This window comes from Otolemur garnettii, unplaced genomic scaffold, assembly GCF_000181295.1.
Source record: "Otolemur garnettii isolate 467f Iridium unplaced genomic scaffold, OtoGar3 scaffold00091, whole genome shotgun sequence".
NCBI classification, from domain to species: Eukaryota; Metazoa; Chordata; class Mammalia; order Primates; family Galagidae; genus Otolemur; species Otolemur garnettii.
Window position 1 is genome coordinate 5,282,361 of NW_003852486.1, and position 22,863 is coordinate 5,305,223.

Genomic DNA, 22,863 nt, shown 5'->3' on the forward strand with positions numbered 1-22,863 from the left:
ATAGGCGCCGAGCCCAAAGGGCATTCTTGAAGGCCCTGGCTACTCCCAATTGGCTTCACCAGAGAGAAGCAGAGTTTTCTCTGCTCTAAGTGTCCCTTGCTCTATGATCTCCTGTATATGACCTGGCCCGTGGAGACTGGCTGCAGAGACCTAATGGCAGTGGGGTACCAATAGGCGGAGCAGTCTGCTCAGGGTGCAGACAGTGAGGGGTATACTGAATGTAAAAAATAAATGAAGCAAACTAAAAGTCTGTCTGCTTTTTGTTACCACCATGTCCCATCACATCTAAGCAAGGTCAGTGATAAATGCCCTCTCTTGGGGCAGGGACTCCCACCTGCTCTCCCTTTACACTGCTGCCTTATAGTCTTCCAGAAACATGGATAACACCAGGAAGCAAACTCATTGAGTGCTGATAGGGGAGGCTGGAGATGAGATTGGAGAAGGAGCTGTGGACACAGTAGCAGTGTGGATTTTGAATTCAGGAGACCTGAGTTGGGGGAGGGTGCCTCCCTGTGACGTGGGTGGGGGGAGTAAGGAGTGAGGAGCTGCAGGGAGGGAGCGGGGGCCAGATGAGACCTGTGCTGGCCCTTTGGACATGGTCAGGAAGAGTTGGTATTCCATCCCCTTTGGCCTGGCAGGAGGCCAGGGCTGGAGGGTCCCAGAAGGAAAGCCCCCAGCCAGGGTGCAGCTGGTGCTGGCGGGCATGGCACTGAGCACCCTGCTCCCTGAGACTGGCAGGCTGCTTGCCACCTTCCAAGAGGGGACTGGCCTCTTGACTAGGAAAGAAAAGGAGCCAGAGCTGCCCCATGGGCTTATGGACTGGCAGGGGGTTGGGGAAGACAGGGTTCACTTTTCTCCTGTCTGCATAACAGCATGTGTGTGAGGATCAAAATGAATATTTGGGGTTTCATTACTATTACTTAAACAGGTTTCCTTGCAGGGTATGGAAGGGCCCAAGTGGGAGGACTGTGGGAGCATCTCTCTGCGGCATGGTGGTGGCTCAGTGGGGGTACAGGATGGGAGGTGTCCTGGGGGCTGGCTGAGGCACTGGGCCCCAGGGCAATATGTGTGTGTGGGGTCTGGCAGTGCTGGCCCCTTTTCTGGCTGAACCCCATAGAGGAGCCCATGCCAGCCCAGCAAGGCCAGCATCCATTTCGGAAGCAGATGCCTTCTAAAGCAGGAGTGCACCAACCACAGTGGCCTCAGGCGTTCTGTGTAGCCCTATAGGAGAGGAGCAGCAACCTCCTGGGCTTGCAGGCAAAGGCCTTGCTCTTCTGGATCTGCTCCCAGAGGCAGGGGCATCTGGCTGTATCTGGAACCAGTGAGGTGGCTGTCTGGAGCTCCTGAGGCTGAGCAGCCAGGCTAAGCTTAGCCCAAAAGCACTTCCCAGAAGCCAGTGGCATCATCACAGCATTGGCTGGATGCTGAGGAGCTGGCAGGGTATGGTTTAGGAAGAGCAAACAGGTTTTATCTGAGTAGCAGCTCTGAACAAATGGCACCAGCTGCCAGAGGCCTGTGTTGAGAAGGACTTTGAGGTGCTGCCTGAGCTCATGGGAGGAGCGCTGCATTTGGCAGGTGGGGGACGGGTGGGTATTTGGCAGCCTGGTATAGTGAGAAGAATGCTGAGAGCTCCATGTGATTGCAGGGGCATCACTTTACTTCTCTGGACCCAGGTTCCCTCATCTCTAAAATGGGGGTAAAAATATTGCCCTTCTGGCTGGGCATGGTGGCTCACAGCTGGAATCCTAATACTCTGGGAGACTGAGGTAGGTGGATCACCTGAGCTCAGGAGTTTGAGACCAGCCTGAGCAAGCGTGAGACTACATCTCTACTAAAAATAGGAAAATTAGCTAGGTGTTTTGGCAGGTGCCTGTAGTCCTAGCTACTCAAGGGGCTGAGGCAGTAAGATCCCTCAAGCCCAGGAGGTAGAGGTGTGGTCATGGTGCTATAGCTTGGGTGACAGAGCTTGAAGTAGTCCTTCCAACTGGATAGACTCATTGTGGGGACCAAGTGAGATACATGGTAGCAGAATGACAGTGCTTTGTGAAATAGAGAAAAGCAACACAAATGTGGAGTTGGGGTTTGTTGCTATTGAGGTACCCAGGAACCCGGAATGATGTCATACTCATAATATCTTCAGCATCCGCCCCTCTGCCACACTGAAGACCACTGCAGGGTCAGAGTATGGAAGAGACTCAGCCAATGTACCCTGTAACAGGTCTAGTATCTGGCCCAAGTGTCGACTAAGAGGTCACATTTCCAACTGAAAGTCACTTTATTTCTGCCACTTACTCTCTCCCAGGCTTAACATTTGGAGAATGGTTTTGTGTTTAATGAAAAAAGGACAGAAAATCTCTCTTTAGAACTTTATCTCTTACTCTCCATTAAAGGTAGCAAAATTGCTTTACAAAGTCTAAAAGCTTGACAAGACACATACTAATAACGCAGGAATTATGCAAATGAGCATAGTCACTTGATTTACATAATGGAGGCTGGAGGAGGGATGGGGAGGGAAGGAGTGGGGTGAGGGTCTGCCCAAGTCTGTGTGATGGGGACACTCATTTGTTCCTAGAGGACAGGTCCCTTCCCAGTCCCAGGCTATGTGCTGAGACTCAGCCTGTCCCTACTTGCTGTGTGTCTACCTTTTCAGACTGCTGTGCGGTCCCCTCCCCCACTTGCAGGGGCTGTGTGGAGGAAGGTGCTGCCCTGGGCTCCCCTCTGCTGCAGAACCGGCTTCATTAAACCCCACAGCCGCCCTCTGCATACACACTGTCTTCCCTGAGAAGTCCCCTGGGTCGTTATTTCTCCAAACGTCTGTCTTGCTGAAGCACTGGACTTCGTTAAGTGCCCTCTGCAATTGTAACTCTTGCCAAGTGGCTTGTTCTTAGGTGCTATGGGAGGAAAGGGTCAGAAGACATCTGGAGGAGAGAACTCCTAGACCGCCCACGGGTCTCTCTGGGTGTTTCTGACCACTGCTTTGGAGGGTTCAGCCTCTGGCTGTCAGACCCTCCTGCGTCCCCCTCCCAGCCTTCCTGAGCCCTGGTTAATCTTGGCAATTTAGAGGTACTTGAGGCCTGAGCCCAGTGGGCATTCTCTGGAAGCAGAGTGGGGTGCTCAGGCTGATGGTCACTGGGGGCCTTGTGCAAAGGTTGGGCAGGCACAGTGAGGTTTGGGTGGCCGGCTTCTCCAGAAAGTTCCCGTTTGTCGGGATGGGGCAGCTTCTTGTCCTGGGGAGGGGAATATTCTGTATGGTGGGTGGATATAGGAATCAGCCTGGCTGGGTGGTGGGCAGGGACCTCTCCAGTTTCTGGAGAGGCTGAGCAGACTCCACATCTTCAGATGCTTCAGTCCAGCCTGCTTACTAAGTGCCTGGCTCTGCGGCCCTGCACCATGCCCAGCTTCTACCTATTGAGCTCTGCTGTACATGCTGGGCCCTGTGCTAAGCCACTTAACTTACATGTGTCACCTCATTTAATGTTCGTCTCTGATATTATTGCCTCATTTTATAGATGAGCAAGTTGAGGCTTGGACAGCTGGCTAGGAAGTGGCAAAGCAGGGTCTTAAGGAGGGCTTCCCTCTAAAGCCCCTTCCCAGACTGTGACACTTGGCTGTCCTAGTCCATTAGATGCATACTCTACCTATGAGGCTGTGGTAACAGCACTGTGAGCAGATGGCAGTACAGTGTCACATGCAAGGGGGGGGGCAGGTTGAAACTAGGGACAGAAGTGGCACCGAGCATTTAATTATGTTGAGGGGGCCAGGGAAGGCCTGCAGAGTAGACAGCAGACTCCGGCACCCAGGAAGCAGCAGTGGAGGCTGTGGTCTGGGGTAGAAAGGGGGTAGTGCCAGGTGGCCACAGCCCTTCTGCTTCTCTCTTAGGGTGTGACGGGCTGAGGCAGAGCTGATGGACTTTGGGGTGAAGTACTGCCCCAGGGCCCCACTCCTTGGCTGTATGCTCAGTAGGTGCGCTGCCCCTTGGCCTGGCTAGGGAGTGTGGGGCCTGCTGTGCCTGCACCGTGTGGGCTCGCCTGGGCTAGAGCTGGCTCACTCCCTCTCGTGCTCACTCACACCCAAGGCTGGGACTGCCCTGAGCTATGGGGCACTTAGATATGGTCCTGTCCCGTCCTTGTTCTAGAGAGGAATGTGAAGACCAGGGAGAGAAGTGACCTGCCTCAAGTCACATAGCCAAGGAAGACGTGGGTCCCCACCTGGGGCTTCCCAAAGGTCCTCTTTCCTCATTCCCTGGTCCTGGCCAGATGTCTGTGCTCTAGGATGTGTCTGCCTCACACCTGGTCAGCCTCTCCTGCTAGGCCAAGATTCATTGTGCAAAGAACTGAATGGCGTCAGATGGGGAGGGGAAGGGCCTACCGCCCCCATTGCCTCCTGACGCTGGACACGCCCCTCTGTCTCCGGTCAGCTATTCGAACTTACTCTGCTGCCTGTCAGCTGTGTGACTTTAGGCAGTGACCCAGCCTCTCTGAGTGTCAATTTCTCATTAATAAAGTGAGTAATAAGAGCACCTTGATTGGTGGTTCCCAAACCTGCAACATTTGGAATCCCCTGGAGATCTTAAAAAACTGCTGATTCCTTGCCCCCAGGGTCTGATCTTCTGATTTTCAATGGTGAACTCAGGGATTTTAAGAGGCTACTTGGGTGGCATGAATGTGCAGCAAAGCTTGAGAACCACTGTCATAGTATTTGTTGAGGATTAGAGATGATAACACAGGCACCTGGGGGAGAACCTGGTCCATAGAGGCGATTATTTTATTATCATTCCTCTCTCTGCCTCTTGCTCTGTGTAATGTGGGGTCTGGTGTGGGTGGGTCATTTTTATTTCATGGCGAGTTTGCCTTGGGTGCTGACCCTGATGTGGCTGGTCTTTACCCAGAAAAGTACCACCCCCCACCCCTTGCCCCTTTTACCCTTTCAGGCCCCAGGGTCCTGACTGGGCTGAGTCCCTTCCTGGGATGGATATGCTGGTTGCCACAGGGCCCCTGGGAGTCAGAGGCTGAAGATACCCGGCCAGAGGTGACATGGACACCTGCTGTGGGCTTGGCAGCTGGGAGTGGGTGTGGCAGCTTGGGTTAGGGGGTGCTTCCTGGACCTGTCAGCCCAGCTCTGTAGACCTGGGCCGAGTCTGTGAAGGACGCCTATCTCCTCAGGTCTCTTGCTGTCCTGACAGGATGTCATGCTCCACAGGAGGGAATCTTGATGCTTCCAGTTGGGCTGAGGGAAAAGATGTTTTCAGAAAGGCCATTCTGTCCACATCCGGGACTCAATCTCCTCAGGCAGCAGCTTCTGTTCACTGACCTTTGAGTGACAAAGGTGGATTCAGCTAAGGATCAGCAGAGAGAGGCACATGAGGGACTGTAGGATTTCCAGCAGATGTGGGACCCTCACCTCCTTTTACCTGACTCCCTGCATTTGTGACCTCTTTCGTCACTGTCCCTCCAGCTACCACCTGCACCTTTGCAGAGGCCTCTGATTTCTGTTTCTTTCTCCCAAACCCACAGTGACTCTTTTAATAGCACAAGGCCTTTTGGATTTCTAACCAATCAGTCACCAAATCCCATCCAAAGCACACTCAGAATAGATACTTTTAATAAAATATATTACCTTTAAGCCAGTGTAAACCTGTGAAATTTGTACTTTTCTTTTAGAGCATCTCTACAAATTCTACGATATTGAAATCACCACCTGGCGACCTTTCAGGAAATACTAGATAAATTGCAGGAGACAAATAGACAAACCACATGGACCAAGTTCAATTTCCAGTGCTTTTCCTGCTGGGTTCTTGTGCTGAGTCTTAGAAACCCCTGACTCCTGGGCCCTCAGCCTGTGACCTGCCCTGCCCTGAAGGCCTCTCTGCCCACCTGCTCCTGGCAAGGGGATAGTGACTGGTACCCTCTGAGAGCCATCTGTAGCTCTGAGAAGTGTCTCTGCTGTGTGGCTCCTGACACCCTGTCCTGTCTGTTTGTCTTTGTGCTCTGTCACTCAAAGCACTTCCACCTGTGCCCAGGGCCCCTGAAATGCTCTTGGGGCCGAGGACCACTCTGGAAAGGCTCAGATGCTCTGTGGCCAGGTTTGATCCAGGCAAGTGGTAGGGAGTCCTTGGCCTTGCCTAGTGAGAGCTGAGCTGGAGCCCAGTGACCTCCCTTGTGGAGTGTGCTCTGTGCTCTGGACAGCCCTCTGTCATGGGTGTGGGTTGCCTGCTTTGTGGACTGCCTGTGGCATCCATCTTTTCTGACCCCAGGCCAAGTCCCTGTGGTCATCTTGCTGTGAGGGCATCTTCCCTCCCTGCCAGCTGGTGGTGCTCCGGGGATGTAAATCAGGTGCCGTGTCCTGTTTGTATTTTGTATAGGGAGAGAGAATCTGGGAGGCAAATGGTCTATAAACTGTGTTGCTCAGGGCCTCAGAGGGTCCCTGGGACTCAGTTCCTTTGGGTTATGGATCTGCTGCCCATCTGGTGTGGGCACCCAGAGCCTTGGAGAAGTGAGGGCACAGTGACACCTGCTTCCTGAGGGCTGCCTGCTGTACCTTACTTGATGTCAGTGGAGCAACTCCATTACCAGCCTGGTTGCTCTGCCATTGCTGTTCAACTGGAGGTGTCACTCAGGTTACTTGTTGCTGTTTTTCCCATGAAGTTACTGTGTCACATGACTGGCTGTGGCCAGAGACTTCATCACCCTCCAGTACAGGGTGGGAGGAGGAGCAGAAAGCAAGTTAGGGTCAGAGTGTCCTGAGAGGCGCTGACCCTTCTGTGGGCTAAGCAGCTGCATGAGGGATAAGACACTGCCAAGGGTGTTGGGTTCCCTCACTCCTTAATTTGCACTCAATTCCGCAAACATTAATGGAGTTTTTCTCAGATATCAGGTGCTATGCTGGGTGCTGGGGTGGAAAAGAAACAGAAAGATGACAAAGACCTGGTTCCCACTCTCAAAGAGCTCATAGCCTGGTAGACAGATGCTGCCTTAGATTGTCCCCCAAAGAGGCTGAATGGGGTAGGTAGAGGAGGCACAAAAGTGGCAGCTCTGGAGGGGGAGCTGGTCTCAGAGGTTGACTAGGAATAGGATAGGCCATGTGCAAAGGTCCAGAGAAGCAACGGCTTTGTGCACTCTGCAGGTATGTGCCTGGTGACTCAGTGTAGCTGGGAGCTTAATGGTGTAAGCGGGAGGTGGGGGCTGGAGAGGTGGCAGGGTGGGATCACGCAGGTACCCTGCTTATGGGATCCACCTTCATCCCAGAGGCTGTGGGAGCTGGAAAAGGGATTGAGGAACGGGATGGAAGGATTTGTGTTTTAAATTCCTGGCTAAAGGCTCAGCGCCTGTGGCTCAAGCGGCTAAGGTGCCAGCCATATACACCTGAGCTGGCGGGTTTGAATCTAGCCTGGGGCCTGCCAAACAACAACGATGGCTGCAACCAAAAAATAGCCGGGCATTGTGGCGGGCGACTGTAGTCCTGGCTACTTGGGAGGTGGAGGCAGGAGAATTGCTTGAGCCCAGGAGTTGGAGGTTGCTGTGAGCTGTGATGCCACAGTACTCAGCCAGGGGGACAGCTTGAGGCTCTGTCTCAAAAAAAAAAAAAAAAAATTCCTGGCTAAGGAATCTCCCTACTATAGTAGAAGGAGTTTTGGCTGGGGGAATCTTGGAAGCTACATTCTAGCTCTAGATTCCAGATCTGGGTCTAGAGCTGGGTAACCTTGGCCAAGTTTAGGCCTAGTGTTCCAGTGTGTCAGATGAGGGGACGTTAAGGCCTGTCCCAGCACTGACACTCTCCACACTCATTACTACCTTCCTCTTTGACCCCTACACCCTGTGCTTTTTGTTGGTTCATTGGCCTCTGGCCACCTGAGCCCTGTCTCCTGGCCATCCCACCACAGTCAGCAGCTGGTAGCAGCTGGAAGGAGAGAGATGCATCCACTCTGACCCGAGAGGCTTGAGGGCTGCTGGTCCCTCTTCCCTCAGCCCTGTGGGGAACTTGCTTTTGCTGGCACCAGGCCACTTGGCTCCCCTAGCACATAGCTCTGGGCCCAGCTGTGTCTCTTCAATGAAACAGTTCCCTCCCCTGGGCCTAGACCCCTGCTTCACCTTCCCCCAAGTGACAAGAGACAGCTGAGGCAGGTTGCTGCCCAGTCACTGTGACATCTGTGTGGAGAGACGTCAGCGCATTTGGCCACTGTGGCCTCTTCCCTTTGCTCTGGCCTGGCTCATTGGCCGCTACCTGTAGTGGCTGCCCCGGAGCCCCAATGTCTTTTCCTGTCCAAGGACCCCCAGAGCCATGTCCATAGGAGGCCCTGAAGACAGGAGGGTGGAAAGACATGCTTTCCCCAACAAGCATCATCTGTTCTGCTGCCTTCCTGACCCTGTCCCAGGCCCAGAGCACAGGGCAAGGTGCTGGGGAAAGGCTGGATGGGCCTTCCCAGGTCTTTGACCACAGTGTTTTTATTCAAAGGCTTAAATAGTGGGCTCCAAACAAGTAAGTATCTGTTTAGTGAGTGGAATAGGAAATTAAAGGTGATCAGATTTTTTTCTCCCTAATTCTAAGAGCTATTTACTACCACAGGATGAGACGGGTAATGGAGTGACTTTTCTTGATTGTTCTCTCCTTGGGACTAGGGCATAATGTTGTGTCCATTCATTTACTTACCAAGCATTTGTTGAGTACCTACTATGTGCCAAGCCCTGCAGGAGGTGATGGGGGCAGGGAGACAAGGGACACAGGCCTTGCCATGAAGCAGCCCAGAGTCTGGGGTGAGTGCTGTGCAGGGAGCCCAGGGGCCCTGGGGTCTCGCATTCTAGTAGTTCCACTCAGACCTGGACCCTTTGAAAGCCTGTTTCCGGGAAAACAGAAATAGTGCAAGAGAGAAGAATGTGGGTGAGGAGAGTGAGATGAGGGTGCTGAAAAGAAGAAAAGATGCAGCAAATTTTCCCATGAGAGAGGCACTCAGGACAGCACTGGTTCCCAGCCACGGTCAGCAGGACACCAGGAGCTCAAGGCCCAGGCAAGTCAGGCTGGACACTAGCTATTCCCTGTCTGGTCTTCAGTCTCTCCTACAAAAAATGAAGCTTCAGACTAGGTGATCTTGGAGATCTGATTAGAACTAACTTTCTGTGGTGGGTGCAGGGCATGGTAGGGGGGCAGGGCCCAGACACAGCCCACCAAGATCCATGTGCCTTCCTCTGGCTCCGACATCTTGGCACTACAGACACCTGATGGGCCTGTGGGAGTCCCACCCTCGCCTTGCTCTTTTGAATGGAGGCTAGAAGGAAGGTTCTGCGTCTTTATGTCTCCCACTGACTCCTTGGTAGGGATGCCTCTGGCCACCTTCAGGCACTGTCCCTGCTGCCTGGCCATGGGTTAGGGTCAGGGACACATTCCAAAGAGCACCTAGGTCATACTCATTGATTTGTGAAGAAGACTTGGAAATGTTCTGGTAACACAGTGTTGGAAGGATTTGGGATCCTAACTTTGTGACTTTGGATAATTGCTTAAATCAGTGGTTCTCAACCTTCCTAGTGCTGCAGCCCTTTAATACAGTTCCTGTGGGGTCGAGACCCACAGATTGAGAACCGCTGGCTTAAATGCTCCAAGCCTCAGCTTTTCCATCTGTGAGATGGGAGTGGCTCTCCCTATCTCCCAGGGATCAGACAGGAAACTATGCAGGAAAATGCCTTGTAAACAGGAAAGCCCTAAACTGACGTTCAGGACACGATGATTCAGGGGCAAATACATTCTAACATTCAGCCTTCTCCATGGTCATAGCCTCCTCCATGCTGAGAAGCCACCAAGGTTTAAAGGAGACTGAGCACATGACTGATTATCCCTAATTGATGGAATTAACCTTAAAAGGGTGACATATAATTAATTGCAATTAATCCAGGCACTGTGACACTGCCTTGCTAAAAATGGTGTCTACTAATAATTTCTTTGATCTAGCAAAATGATGCCTGGCAAAGGGCCTGCTAATGGCGACCCTGTACCCAACTCCTCTCATCACACAAAGTGGGTTGACAATTAGGGATGTGGGGCAGAGAGAGGAAGGGACCCCAGTTATCTCAGCCGCATGGGAGCAATGCCACTTCCATAAGGTGATTGTGTGATTCCTTGTCTAAACTGGGACATTTTAAGAATATTATAATTATTCATAGTAATAATGATGTCAGACAACAGGTATGGACTGGACTTCCCTGGTAAACTTGGGTGTACTGTCATCCTATACGAAGACTGTTCTAGTCTCATGGGACACTTAACTGGGAAAGCATTTCCATATTTATAATCTTGTCTTCTCATAACAACCCTGGAAGGAAGGACTTTTTACTCTCATTTAACGGATGTTAAAGATGGTGATGGTGCCAGATGGTCCAGCCTTTGGCCTGGCTTCCTCCGTGGCTGACCCCAAGCAGATAGTGAGCAGCTGGCTGGGATCAGGGAGTTTTGTGGCTATGGAAATGGATGGAGCTCAGAGGGTGAGAACTAGCACATCTGGCTTCAGTAGAAGGGAACAAGTGGCCACATCTGTGCAGAACAAGGGCTGGGGGCTCACGGGAGACTTTGCCTGGGTCTTCTCCAGTTCCAGGCCTGGAGTCAGAAGACTTGCATTTGAAATCTGGGTCCTCCGCTCACTAGTTATATGAACATGGGTGGATAGCCTGTTGGATAACAGGCAGCTGGGGGTCCTGGTGGTGTCTGAGTCTGTAGAGATTCCCCAGAGCAGTACCTTTAGGGGATGGCCGGGTCCTGCTGCCTTGAGAAAGCTCTGACTTGAAGCAAGTAGGGTAGAATGAACCCCTGTCTGAGATGGATGATCTTGGAGGAAGAAGTTAGATAAAACAAATATGTGGGGGGATTGAGAGATTCCCCGATAGTTCACTGTACGTGCTATGCCGGCTCCCAGGGAGCCTCCATGCCTCCCACTTCCTAGAGCTCTGCACAGGTTGAGCCTTGGCCTCTGGCTTCCTCAGTGCTCTCAGACAAGCCTGCGTGCACATGAACAGGCATGGGGCTTCTGTGGTCCCCACTCCTGGAACTGATGGCACCTTAGAGCAGAAGGCAGGTGGGCTGGACACAATTTGGTAAGAGAGAGCTAGTGAGGAGTGTTACAAAGCACCACACTCTGCCTGTGCTTGGTCTCTACCACTGCTATCGACACCGTCCATCACATCTAAACAATTGAAAAACCTCTGCCAAGTGGCTAGGAAACTCATGGCTATGCTGAGTTTCTGAAAAACAGTATTTCCACTTCTTATGCAGCACTGAAATGGCAGTAGTTCCATGCCAACTGGTTATTTTTCCAGACCATTTCCCTTTATTTATGTTTAAGCTTTTGTACTTTTAAGCCAAAAGAAGATAGAGGACCTGGAGTAGGGTAATTATCATTTCTCCTGATTTGCCCTTGAGTGAGCCACATAAGAAACATTCACTCTCCACAGTGAGCTGAGCTGCTGAAGAGGGTGGGGGCTCTGTGGCTGGCCCTGCCCCTGGGAAAATGCTCAGTTGGGCAGGACCCCACCCTTCGTGTGGAAGGTTTGTGCCCACTGTTTGTGGTGTGTGGCCTTGGGCAGGACAGGGGCTCTCTGAGCCTCAGTTTCCTTGTCACAGTGGGGTTGAACTAGATGGATGTTGGCTGGAAGAGTTGTCTCATATTTGTTGTAGGACTGGGGTGTAGGCAAGGAGGAAGGCAACACTGTCCTCACACTGGGAGGCCTGGACACAGGGCTGGCGGGGCTGCTCCTTGTGAGGAAACTCTGGAGCAGCCTTCAGAGCCGTCTGTGGAGCCACAGGTGGTTGTTTTTCTCACCATATGTGATTTCTGGGGTGTCTTAAAAATTTTCATTTGGGCCAAACCTTGCCAGGCTCAGGGGACCATTTTGCCCAGAGTCGGGGTAAGAATGGGTTTGCCTCCTGGCTCCAGTTTGGAGTGGCAGGCTGTTTCCACCCTGGGATTCCCTGGGAAGGCTGGAGGGACTGGCCTCAGTGCTGCTTCAGTATCTGTGCAGAGGCAGAGGGAGCAGAGGCGTGCTGGGGGCAGGAGGTGATGAGGTGGGGCAGGGAGGGCGTGGCCTATAGGCCTCAAGAAGTGTGATTCGTGGGCAGTGCCTGTGGCTCAAAGGAGTAAGGTGCCAGCCCCATATGCTGGAGGTGGCAGGCTCAAACCCAGCCCCAGCCAAAACTACAAAAAAAAAAAAAAGTGTGAATCACTACAGGTGATTCAAATCAGTGCTCTTATTTCAGGTCACAGCTACGTGAAGAGCATTTGGCTAGTTCCTTGCAGCTGGCTGCCTGTGGTCCCTGCAGAGTCAGGGAGTCTTGTGGGTGGAGGGCCAGGACAGCATGCGCCTGGCCAGGCTGACTCCGTTCTACCTGGAAACCCAGCCTAGCAGGGAGCATGCAGCTATCTGCAGAGCCAAGTGATTTCCTGCTGCTTTATTGGTTTGGGGGCCAGATAGGTTTTAATAAGAGAAAACAAAATTACTTCTAAGCAAGCCATCCAGAAAGCACATTTATTTGTTTCAAATGTTCTAGAACATTTAAGAAAATGGGTTTTCCTGCGATCTGGATGAAATATGGGGTCATGTCCTTGGGGAAAGGGGCAGTAAGTATTTGCAGGGCTACACCTAGGGGTGCTTCAGGGAAGGTTTTTGTTGTAACCTATGCTTCCAGGCTGCCAGGATGGATGTGGGGCTGGAACCAGAGGCCTTCAGTGAGCACCTTTCTCAAGGCAAGGTTGGTGTCAGGCCTTTAAAGCCTGATGCATAGTGGCAGGTGGGCCTTTGTCAAAGCCAGAGAGGGTGTGGGGGCCTTTTTTTTTTCAAGACAGTGTTGTGCTTTGTCACCCTCAGTAGAGTACTGTCGTGTCATAGCTCATAGCAACCTCAAACTCTTGGATTCAAGCAATTCTTTTGCCTCAGGCTTCCAAGGTCCTGGGACTATACGCACTTACCACAACGCCTGGCTGTTTTCACAGATAAGGTCTCACTCTAGCTCAGCCTGGTCTTGAACTCCTTAGCTCCCAGAGTGCTAGGATTACAGGCATGAGCCACCTTGCTTGGCCTCTATGGGGGCTTTTGACACCACAAGAGAAATGTAACTGCTGACTGGCCAAGGGTAGGACAAAATGTAATCAGGAGCCAGTTTTTATTAGCAAAAGGAAGAAACTGTGACTAGGTGACAGGTTTGGAGGTGACTTTGAGAGTAGGGATCCTTTTGAGGAACAGATGATGAATTCAAGGGCTAGTGGTCATATTTTCGTAAATAGTAAAAACAGGGTAGGCATGATTACCCGGTCCTGTGGGCATGGACTGGAAGCCCCCTTGTCTGGGTTCTCAGGTTTGTAAGAGGAGCAAGCCTGCCTCCCTAGCTGGTGTCCTCATGTGGAAAGAGAGGCGGGCACCAGCCTTCAGTGCTTTTCTGTGTGTTCCGGGGAGGGGCTCATTTGCTGAGTATTCAGTGTAGGCTCAGTGGTGCCTCGATCAGAGCAGGGCTTTGCAGAGGCCTTTGCTTAAGTTGACTTGCTGGGGAGCAGATGCTTTTGAAAAAGAGCATCTTTTTCAAAGTAGAGTCCTCAGGGCTTCTCTGAGGGTGGGTTCTTAGCCAGAGGTAACCTCAGAGACTAACTACCACATACCAAGAAGCTCAGAGGGGACCCAAGCACCACTGGATCTGGTGGCTTCCAAGTTTCCCTCTGACTCCAAGAGCATGGGCCCCCAGTGCTCATGTGTCGCTGTCCGACAATCTGAGGCTAGACTGAGCCTGGTCTGCATGTTAGAATCACCAAGATGGTTTCTAAAATGTCAGTATCCAGACCTCACCTGAAGATCCAGGTTGTTCTGGGTGGGGCCTAGGCCCCTCAGGTGGGGAAGGGTGGGTCCCCATGCTCACACTCCCCACAGGGTAGGGTGTAGCCCATCTGGCTTCAAGCTATCTCTGTGTCCAAGCTCGGGGTGTGAGTCTGTGCTGCTCCACAGTCATCCCGGACTAACATTTGAGGGCTTGCTTTTGTTCAGTGGGCCAGTCTTCTGTTCCCTTAGACTCAGCAAACACCAAACTGCCTTTAAGGAGATCTCATCGTGTATATTTTACCTCAGCACAGTGCCTGGCACACAGTAGGCATATAATAAAAAGTTTGATCGAGTCACATGGAATCTCTGCCAATATTGTAAGTGGGGCAGGAAAATAAATTAGAAGCAAGCAGAGAGCTCACGACATGCCAGGTTCCCTCTGCCCAGACCTTTGCCAGGTCCCCTCTGCCCAGACCTTGTAAATAACGAAAGCCATCTCCTTAATTGGAATTATGTTTGCGGCCTAAAGGGGTGACCCCTTTGCTGTGGTATTTTGGGAGCTGGTCTTCTAAATGACCTTTTCCTTCTTGCCTCAGGGTATTGCACAGCGGGAGAGCTAGGCCCCAGGAGGATCATTTCCTCTTAATTGGTGTCCTAGTCACTCTGGCTTCACTAAACATTACCAGTCCACCCTCTGCTCAGACCTGAATGTCCTTGTTATTAACTGGATGAGGTCCCACAGACAGATTCCATCTTCTCTAGAGAAAGACCAGGGGCAGCCTAACATGATGAGTTCTATTCCTAAACCTCTGACCTCCCTCATTTGAGTCTCCCACCTGCTCTCCCCACCAGGCCTGGTCTGGGCCAGAGTCAGTGCAGAGTCAGTGCAGGCCCAGCCTGGCCATAGGTTTTTTGCTGTCCATCACCCAGGGGTCCTCACACTTTTTAAACAGGGGGCCAATTCACTGTCCCTCAGACCATTGGAGGGCCGGACTGTGGGCCCTGGGACAAGTCGGCTGCTAAGCAGGAGAGGCAGTGGTGGTAAAAACACCTGGCGGGCCAGATAAATGTCCTAGGCGGGCTGCATGTGGCCCATGGGCTGTAGTTTGAGGATGCCTGAACCTAGTAAGTGACCAAGGTTTGATGGTTCACAGTTGGGGCCTCCTTGAGGAGAATGAGACAGGTAGGGGGCATAGACTCCATGGGACCTTGCCAGGTGTGAGTCCAGCCTCCATGCTCCCCTGAGCACTGGGGACTCATGACTGAGCCTCCCTGGGCCTCAGCATCCTCGTTGCTCATTTGGGGCCACAGGGTATCTAAGGGCACAATGCAGATGAATGGTGCTGGCCTATGGCGAGTGCTCAGTGAATGTTAGCGATAATTTTAATAATCTTTTTTCAATTTCCCTGGATTTGAAAATTCAGGATATAAGTGTCTGCCTGGTTGACATATGTCAGAATCTCACCCTATTCAGATACGCAGCACTCAGTTCATACTTACTGCCCTGCCACATGCTGGACAGTGTCCCAGGCATGGGGCTGTAGGATAAGCAGGCCAAATTTAAACATCCTGCCCTCAGGGGCTTCGGCTCTGGTGGGGCAGAGAGGGTCAGATGGTAGGAGGGGCTTGGCCACCAGCAGGGCAGTGCTGACTAGAGCTGTCTGGCCTGGTCAGAATATGGGTGGGGCCTAGGGCAGGATGGTGGGGTTCTTGGTGCTAAGGTTATCAGTAATATTTAAGCAACTGACAACCTCCAGCTTTGATGGTGGCTTTACAGATGCTGTTTGAGGGAGGATATGGGAGGAATGAGGACGGGCTCCAGGAGCCATCTGCCTTGGGTCCAGCTCAGGTGCCCCTCCCAATATTGGTCCCCTGGCTCATCATGACCTTGCTTTTGCCTCTGGGACTCGGAGGGCAGCAGCATGGATGATTTAGCTTTAGCTCTCCGCCTCTAGCATGCCCTGGTGTGGGAGTGAGAGGTGAGCCCAGAATAGAAGCTTCTTGTGAGGTGACCAGGGTATAGGAAGGGCAGCAGTGAGATCTCCTGCTGTGGTAGGTACCCTCCCCCCAGGCTCCTGGGACTCCTGTGGGGGGACTCAGGCATGGCAAGTGGGGTTGAAGGGTGGGGACTCCCTGGCGTCTTACAGGTGTCAGCTTGATGTCTGGACACAGTGGAGCTCAGTGAGTGCATGTTGTGTGAATGGTGAGCAAGCAGGAGCTTGGCCACTGCTAACTGCCAACAGTGTCTTTCTGAAATTTCTGAGAGGTATCTTTATAAATTGTTGTAACCACAAACTACTGATCTTGGAGCTACAGTCAGGGTTGTAGACCGAGGACCAGCTGAGTGACCTGCACCCATGTCAGTGTAGCAAGAGAGAGGTCACTGGGCCAGGAGTGAACGAGAGCTTCTCTTCGTGTGAAAATCATGAGTTTTTTTATTTGTGTGTTCTCATCTCATCCCCTAACACTGGTGAGTAAAGTGAGGATAGTTCTTGTTTGCAGAAAGGAAACCAGAGGCTCAGAGATGTTAAGGTACTGGTCTGGTGTCACATAGCCAATAAGTAGCAAAGACATGACTTGAATTCTGGCCTTTTGGTTTAAAATCCCATGTTATTCAGAAAGAGACAATAGAAATCTTCCTCCTTAGTCCCTGTGGCTAAAGATAGCATTGCCGTGTTCTATTTGAGAACATGGTGTGAGTGGGTGCTGTGGCTGACCGTTACGCACCCCTCCATTTCATTGTGTATAGAAATGCCCGGGAAAAGAAAATTGCTAAAACAAAAGGATGGCATGTGTATTTGAAGTGTCCCTGTGATTTATGTGCATGTTACGGTGAGCATGCCCAGTGCCTTGGCCATCAGGCTTTGCTGAGTTACAGGGACCAATCTGTCCAGGAGCCTCACTTTATCAGGGGACAAAGGCATAGGAGAGTGCATTGACTTGGCCAAGGCAGGCGAGATCCCTGTGCCCTCTGATCCAAGCCCAGGAATCCTCTTCCAGACCTCTCTTGGCTATGAAGCATCAGGATCCTGACACTTCTGTCTTCTCAGGTCCCCAGAGGCCTCCATCCCATTGTGACAGAATCACCTACTTCTCCAAGGATCCAGAGGGATGAGGAATGACCCAAATAGGACTCTGGTGGCAGGTGTCACTGGGAGTCTGGCGAGGGTTGGGGTGCAGCTCCATCTGGGAGGAGGAACCTGCACTGAGATATGCCTGGGGTGAAGGATTAGAAGGAGTGGAAAGGGCAGGTAAGAATGGAGGAAAGAAGAAATGTGGGCTTGGCAAAGATGTGCAAGGGAAGGGCCCGGGTCTCCCAGGAGCGTGGTCTTTCCTGCTAGTGGAGCAGAGGCTGGCTTAATTTGCATAGCATTAATTAGCAAGTGTCTAACTAGGAAGACCATCATAAAGCCATAGTCATCCGCTGATGCTGAATGTCAATCAATTTGGAGCCTTTCCATGAAACTGAAGGAAACGTCAACCTTGTTAAAAAAGATTTCTAGATCAATTATTTCCCAAATTGAATGCACAAAATGTAAGGATGTCAGAGAGACACATCAGACCTTAATCCAGTTAGTACAGACCTAGATGTTACTCTTCTTTCCCTGGTGGGGGTTCCAGCCAGCGACAGACATCATGAATGGACCACATGTGCATACAGATGCACATTCTTTGTGGGTGTCAGCTTGGTTGGGGAAGGAGCCTGCATACCTTTTCTCAGTTCAACCCCCCCCCCCACCAGGACTCTGCCTGTAAGCATAGCTTTCTGTATTTTGCAATGTTCCAAATGATAAAACACATTTAGAACTTCAGAGTCTCTGGGAAGATATACAGTGATCATTACAATTCTGGTCTGTCTTTGGAAGCTACAAGGCAGGCCAGGAGAGCAATTTATGTGGCTGGCTCAGAAGCCAGGGAACACACTCCATCACCATCCACACAGCCTCAGGAGAGGAAGGGCTGGAGCCGTGCCGAGAAACCTCCCTGCAGAAAATGGAGGGCTAGCAAGGCACCACCGTAGGAACAGGTGAGGGTGTTGGGGCCTGGCCTGGGCATGGGAACGTGGAGGCAGATAGGTTAGGTGTAAAGTCTGGCTTCTGCAAATCCTGCCTTTGCCACTTGCTGGCCATGCCCTTTGGACAAGTTCTGTAACTTCTTAAAGCATTAGCTTCCTCCTCTGTAAAAGTGGGTTCATGATGCGCTTCTTGCACATTAGGCCCCATAGTTGTGCTTCATTACAGATTCTTGTCATTTGTAATGGGAAACCACAGGCCTGTGAAGGGGTGGCTCATGGCTGGAACAGGACTGGGACCCACAGATGAAGATGTCTCAGGACTTCAGGTCGACCCTCTCCCCTGCTAGGAGCCTCCTCTGTAGCACCTGGTGGGTGTAGCCAGACTCTGCTGGCTGACAGGAACTTACCATCCCACGTGGGAGCCTACATCATTTTATAGCAGGGGAAAAGCATGGTATATAGAAAAATTTGGCATAGAGCAGCTGTGTGAACTTGGGAAAGTCATTTTGCCTGTCTGTTCCACAGTTTTCTCCACCAGTAAAATGGAGACATTATGACTGTGTATTTAGGGTGAGGATTTGAGAGAAAGCATGTAGAAGACCTATTCTAGGGGCTGGTGTGTAATTAGGACTCACTAAGTGTTAGATACAAAGGAAAGTATTACTGCTAAGGAGTTTCAAGAAATACTAAGCACAGCACTCAGCATGTCACCTGGCTGTGCAGGTGGCACCATGGACATGCAGGTGCCACAGATCCAGACAGACTGTGACTCAGCACAGCAACAGAGCCATCTGGAGCCCAGGGTGAGCTACCCAGCCACACGTCACACAAGGCCCCAGTCTCTCCTTGGCAGAGAATGTACCCTCATGCTGAGAGCTGGGTGCCATTACATTGGACAGCATGAGACAAGGGAAACGGGCTGTGAGAAGGTAAGATGGTCTCTGTAAGGCTGAAGCTTCAGAGCCTTGTCCCCACAGAGGGGTGTGAGTCTGCCCTCAGGCGAGCAGGGTGCTTGCCATGTCACAAATACAGATGACCCACCCTGTCTACATGGGTGCCTTTTTCTAGCAGTCCAGGGCTCAGATTAAAAACCAAAAAGCCATAAAAAATTTCAATTTTAAGAATAGTATATCTTGTAGAAATTTTGAGGAGAAAAGAAAAATGACAGTAAGAAAAATACCCCAGTAATTCAGGACATTTGATGTATTTTCAGTCTTTTTCTACATTAAAAAAAGAAAAGAATTGAAAATAACAATGTATTCTAAATAATATATATACAGTTTGGGATCTGAATTTCTGACGATACGATATTATATCGTCAACTTTTTTTCAAGTCTTAAAATATCCTCCACAAAAGTGTTTTCTAGTGGCTCTGTAGTGTTCTATCACCGGCCAGTCTCAAACATATTTAACCACTTGAATATTTTTTGGGCATGTAGGAATAAATGGCTTTAAAAATGACTTTTGGTGAATGAGATAGAAATCCTAAGCATTCCTGTGTGTTAAGGATTAATATTCTGGTGTTGAGAAGCTCTGAGTCTGAGGGAAAGTATTGACCAGTTGACTGTAGGACTCCTTCCAGCCCACACGTCCCATTTTGGCCCTTGGATGGGAGTTGAGATGGGCACCTTGGGTGTGGCAGGCATCCTGTGTCACCACCACAAAAGAACCCTATCCATTTTGAGCTCCATTGGCTTTTAGGAGGCAAAGATGATAATTCAACATTATTAACAAATAGAAAACATTTTAAGTCCATCCAGCTGTCTTCAGCACATTTTCCACCTGTTAGAATTGGTTGCTGGTTCACTTTTCATTGATGTGTAGTGGTGAATGCGAGGACCTGTGTAGTGTGTCCTGAGGCCCCAGGGGTCCAGCACACAGCCTGGTCCTCCTGGGGCTGTATGAGTCAAGGGCAAGTGGGTTGTGAATGGGGAGGCTCTGAGCTTCAGGACAAAAGGAAAAGGCACCTGTCCCTCCCCTGCACCTCTTCCTGTAAAGATGATGGAGATGGGCTTAGATTCTCATTCCAGTTAATTTCTGCCAAAAGAAACAAATCAGAGGCTGAAATGTGCAGCTGATCCCAGATCCTTCCCAGGGGAGGAGACCCCTCTGAAAAGAAAGTTACAGTCATTTCTGCCTGGAAAACACTGAGCTGTCACCAGTTTATTCCTGCAAGGGATCTGTCCTGTCCTAAAGCAGTCCTTGCACCCTGAATCCACTGCTTGCTGTTTTCAGCCCATCTATGGCTTATGATTGGGGAGCTCCAGGCACCAAGAAGCAATTTTGAAGACTGAAATATCCTGAGGTCAGAGCTATATCCACTGTTTGTGTGCCCATATTGGCCTGGCATAGCCCCAGCCCTCTTACACACCCCCACACCCCTGTGCTGAGTGAACATGGGTGAGGTGGGATGGAGACCTTGTTCCATAGCTGGATAAGCCCATACAGGGTGAAGAGTCACAATCTGGGTACAAGCCAGGCCTCTAGTGAGCAGGGCCTCTTAGCATTACAGGATGTCTAGTGCCAACATGTGCCCAGCACACAGTAGGTCTCAGAAATGGTGTCAGAGAGACAGACAGTGAGACTGAAGGACAGGCAGTATGCCCACAGAGGGTGGCTGAGATGTGGACTTGTGTCTCTGGAAGTCTGGGCTTGAGCTCCAAGCCCTCCTCTCACTCTTAGTGGTGCTATACTGGGCAAGACCACCTCACATTGCAGAGGTGCCACTGATCATGTCCACCTCTGTAAGCTTTTGTGACCTGTCCCCAAGCTCTCCTAGAGGCTTCACTTGGTGATTAATCATATTCCACCTTCCATGGCTGCTTTAAGGTGTCCATTAGGTCCCTTTAAATGACATTTCACACATTGCTACCCTGCTTCCCATTGCAGTGCCCACTGCCCACCTGGGGGCTTGTGGGCAGTACTCTAGGCTGAGTCAGGTCTTGGCTTTTAACTCTGGCATAAGCTGCTTACCCCTCTGGGCCTCTGTCTGGAGTGTCTACAGGGGCTGTTAGAGGGTGGACGAGAACAACATGTGAAACTGCCCTGTAAACTGTGAGGCGTCTTATGGAGACCAGCATCATTCTGACTGCCAGCCCCTTGAAGACAGGGCTGCTTGTGTGGCTGGGCCTGTCAGGGCTTGAGTGCGGCTTGGACAGGTGCGTGAATGTGCTTCCTAGACCCTTGTGCTGCTGTTGCTCAGGGCTGTCCCTGTCTTCCTGCCTCCAGGCAGCCAGACACCTGGAGGCATGGGGGTTGAGTCCCAGCCCAGAGGCAATTTGCAGGGAATGCAAAGCACATGAGGCCAGCAGCTCACACTCACCCCCAGCTCACACTCACACAGCAGCACCATCCTAGGACCTCATACACACTGACTCCTTAATTTTCACCACAGCCTCATGACATAGCCTCATCATCATGTCAGAAGTGTGGTACTCAAGTGTAGAGAGGTGTCATGAGCAGCCCAAGACCACTCTCAGCAGCAGTATGGCCTGAGGTCGTGCTCCTGACCACAGGCCACAGGCTCTCTAAGCTGTGCTGGGGTGGGAAGGATGTGGCAAAGGGCACGTGGCCGCTTACTCACATACCTGGACCTAGTGGGAAGCACAAGGCTCCTCTCTGCCCTCATACCCCCTTGTCTCCAGAAGCTCCTCTTTGGCCCTGGCCTCCTTCCTCTGCCCTTGGCCTGAGCCAGGCAATGACAGAGTTGCCAGGACATTCTAATTCATTCCTGAAAGAATTCTACCTCAGGAAACCCTCTGGGTTGGGTTGGTTGGAGAAAACAGGGGCCAAGCTGGCATAATATTGGTACCCAAACTATATAATAGTGGCACAAAAAAGAATCATGTTCACTTATGAACACAGAAGCAAAAAGTCTGAATATGACATCAGCAGGCTGAGCCCTGTGTGTTCAACAGACACAGCCCCTCATGCCCGAGCAGAGCTCTCCTGGGGTACAGATGCAATTTAGCCCTAGGAGACAGAGGCTCGGGGTGGCTGCAGAGATGGAGCTGGCAGGCCAAGTGCAAGGGCCTTCTGTGGCTCAGGCTTACTCTGTGACCCTGGAGGGCTGGTGACAGTCCCTCCTTTGTCCTCTGTCCTCCCCCTTGACAGCCTCAGTGTAAAGTGAGACGTTCCTTCCTGGCCCTCCCTAACCCTCACTTTCCGTTTTTCCCGCAGGATTCCATGTTTTCGTTGGCCCTGAAATGCCTTATCAGTCTGTCCACCCTCATCCTTTTGGGCTTGATCATCGCCTACCACACTCGTGAAGTCCAGGTAGGTGCCCCCCACCCCCGACCCCCATGCAGTGTCCGCGCTCGTCCCCACCTTAGTAGCTGCTTGGGTGATTTTATGAGATGGTGTCCAAGGCCCTGGCCCTTCTTTTCCATTTTGGACCCCGATGAGAGAGAGAATAGTGAGGCTTCCCTGTGGCGTTAGGACAGCTGTGACATTATCTTCATTTGGGGATCCTGGAGACAAACATGTGGCTTCATGATCAGCATGGCTGCCTTGTTTAGGACCCTCATTAGGCACCGGGCACTGTGAGAGCCTCTGCTGAGGTGCTGGACCTGTCTGCCTTGGGATGGGTCGTCTCTGGACTTGAGGGGGGCACACCTGCCTCCTGCTTCCCACTACACATGCGCACACACACACATGCATACACACGCACATACATATACACATGTATGCATGCACACAGCACACAGTGCACACATATGCACACACTGTACCAGATGCCACCAGTGAGTCTGCATTCCTGAAGGGCACAGGCTCTACCCTGCCACTTTGTAGACAGAATCAAACCAAGTCAGATCTGGCTGAGAAGGCCTGTTTCTTGCTGCTGAGGATGACGTGGCGCCCAGTGAAGGGCCAGCTGGGCCTCTGGAGGTACATCCAGTTTGGCTGACCTGGGGAGGATGGGCCGGGCGGGTCAGGCAGGATGAATAGATCTGAGGCATCTTCTTGAGCCTCCAGCCCTTCGGGCGGCCAGGGCTGCTCTCAAGCATCCAGATGTTTCTTTTCCAGTATGTGTGAATCTGGCAGCTATCCCCACCCGTTGGCTGGAGGAGC

At 51.5% G+C, this 22,863-nt stretch overlaps 1 protein-coding gene across 6 annotated transcripts in view; it reads left to right on the forward strand.

The window, feature by feature from the left end:
• The window catches only part of KCNN3 (potassium calcium-activated channel subfamily N member 3), a 146,600-nt gene that overhangs the window by 22,728 nt on the left and 101,009 nt on the right, over window positions 1-22,863 (forward strand). For all 6 annotated transcript variants that reach the window (XM_012808658.1, XM_023516403.1, XM_023516404.1 and 3 more), the window contains exon 2: window positions 21,973-22,068. In XM_012808658.1, the coding sequence (XP_012664112.1) occupies window positions 21,979-22,068 (90 nt within the window). In that variant the 5' untranslated portion in view covers window positions 21,973-21,978. The remainder of the gene's footprint in view (window positions 1-21,972; window positions 22,069-22,863) is intronic.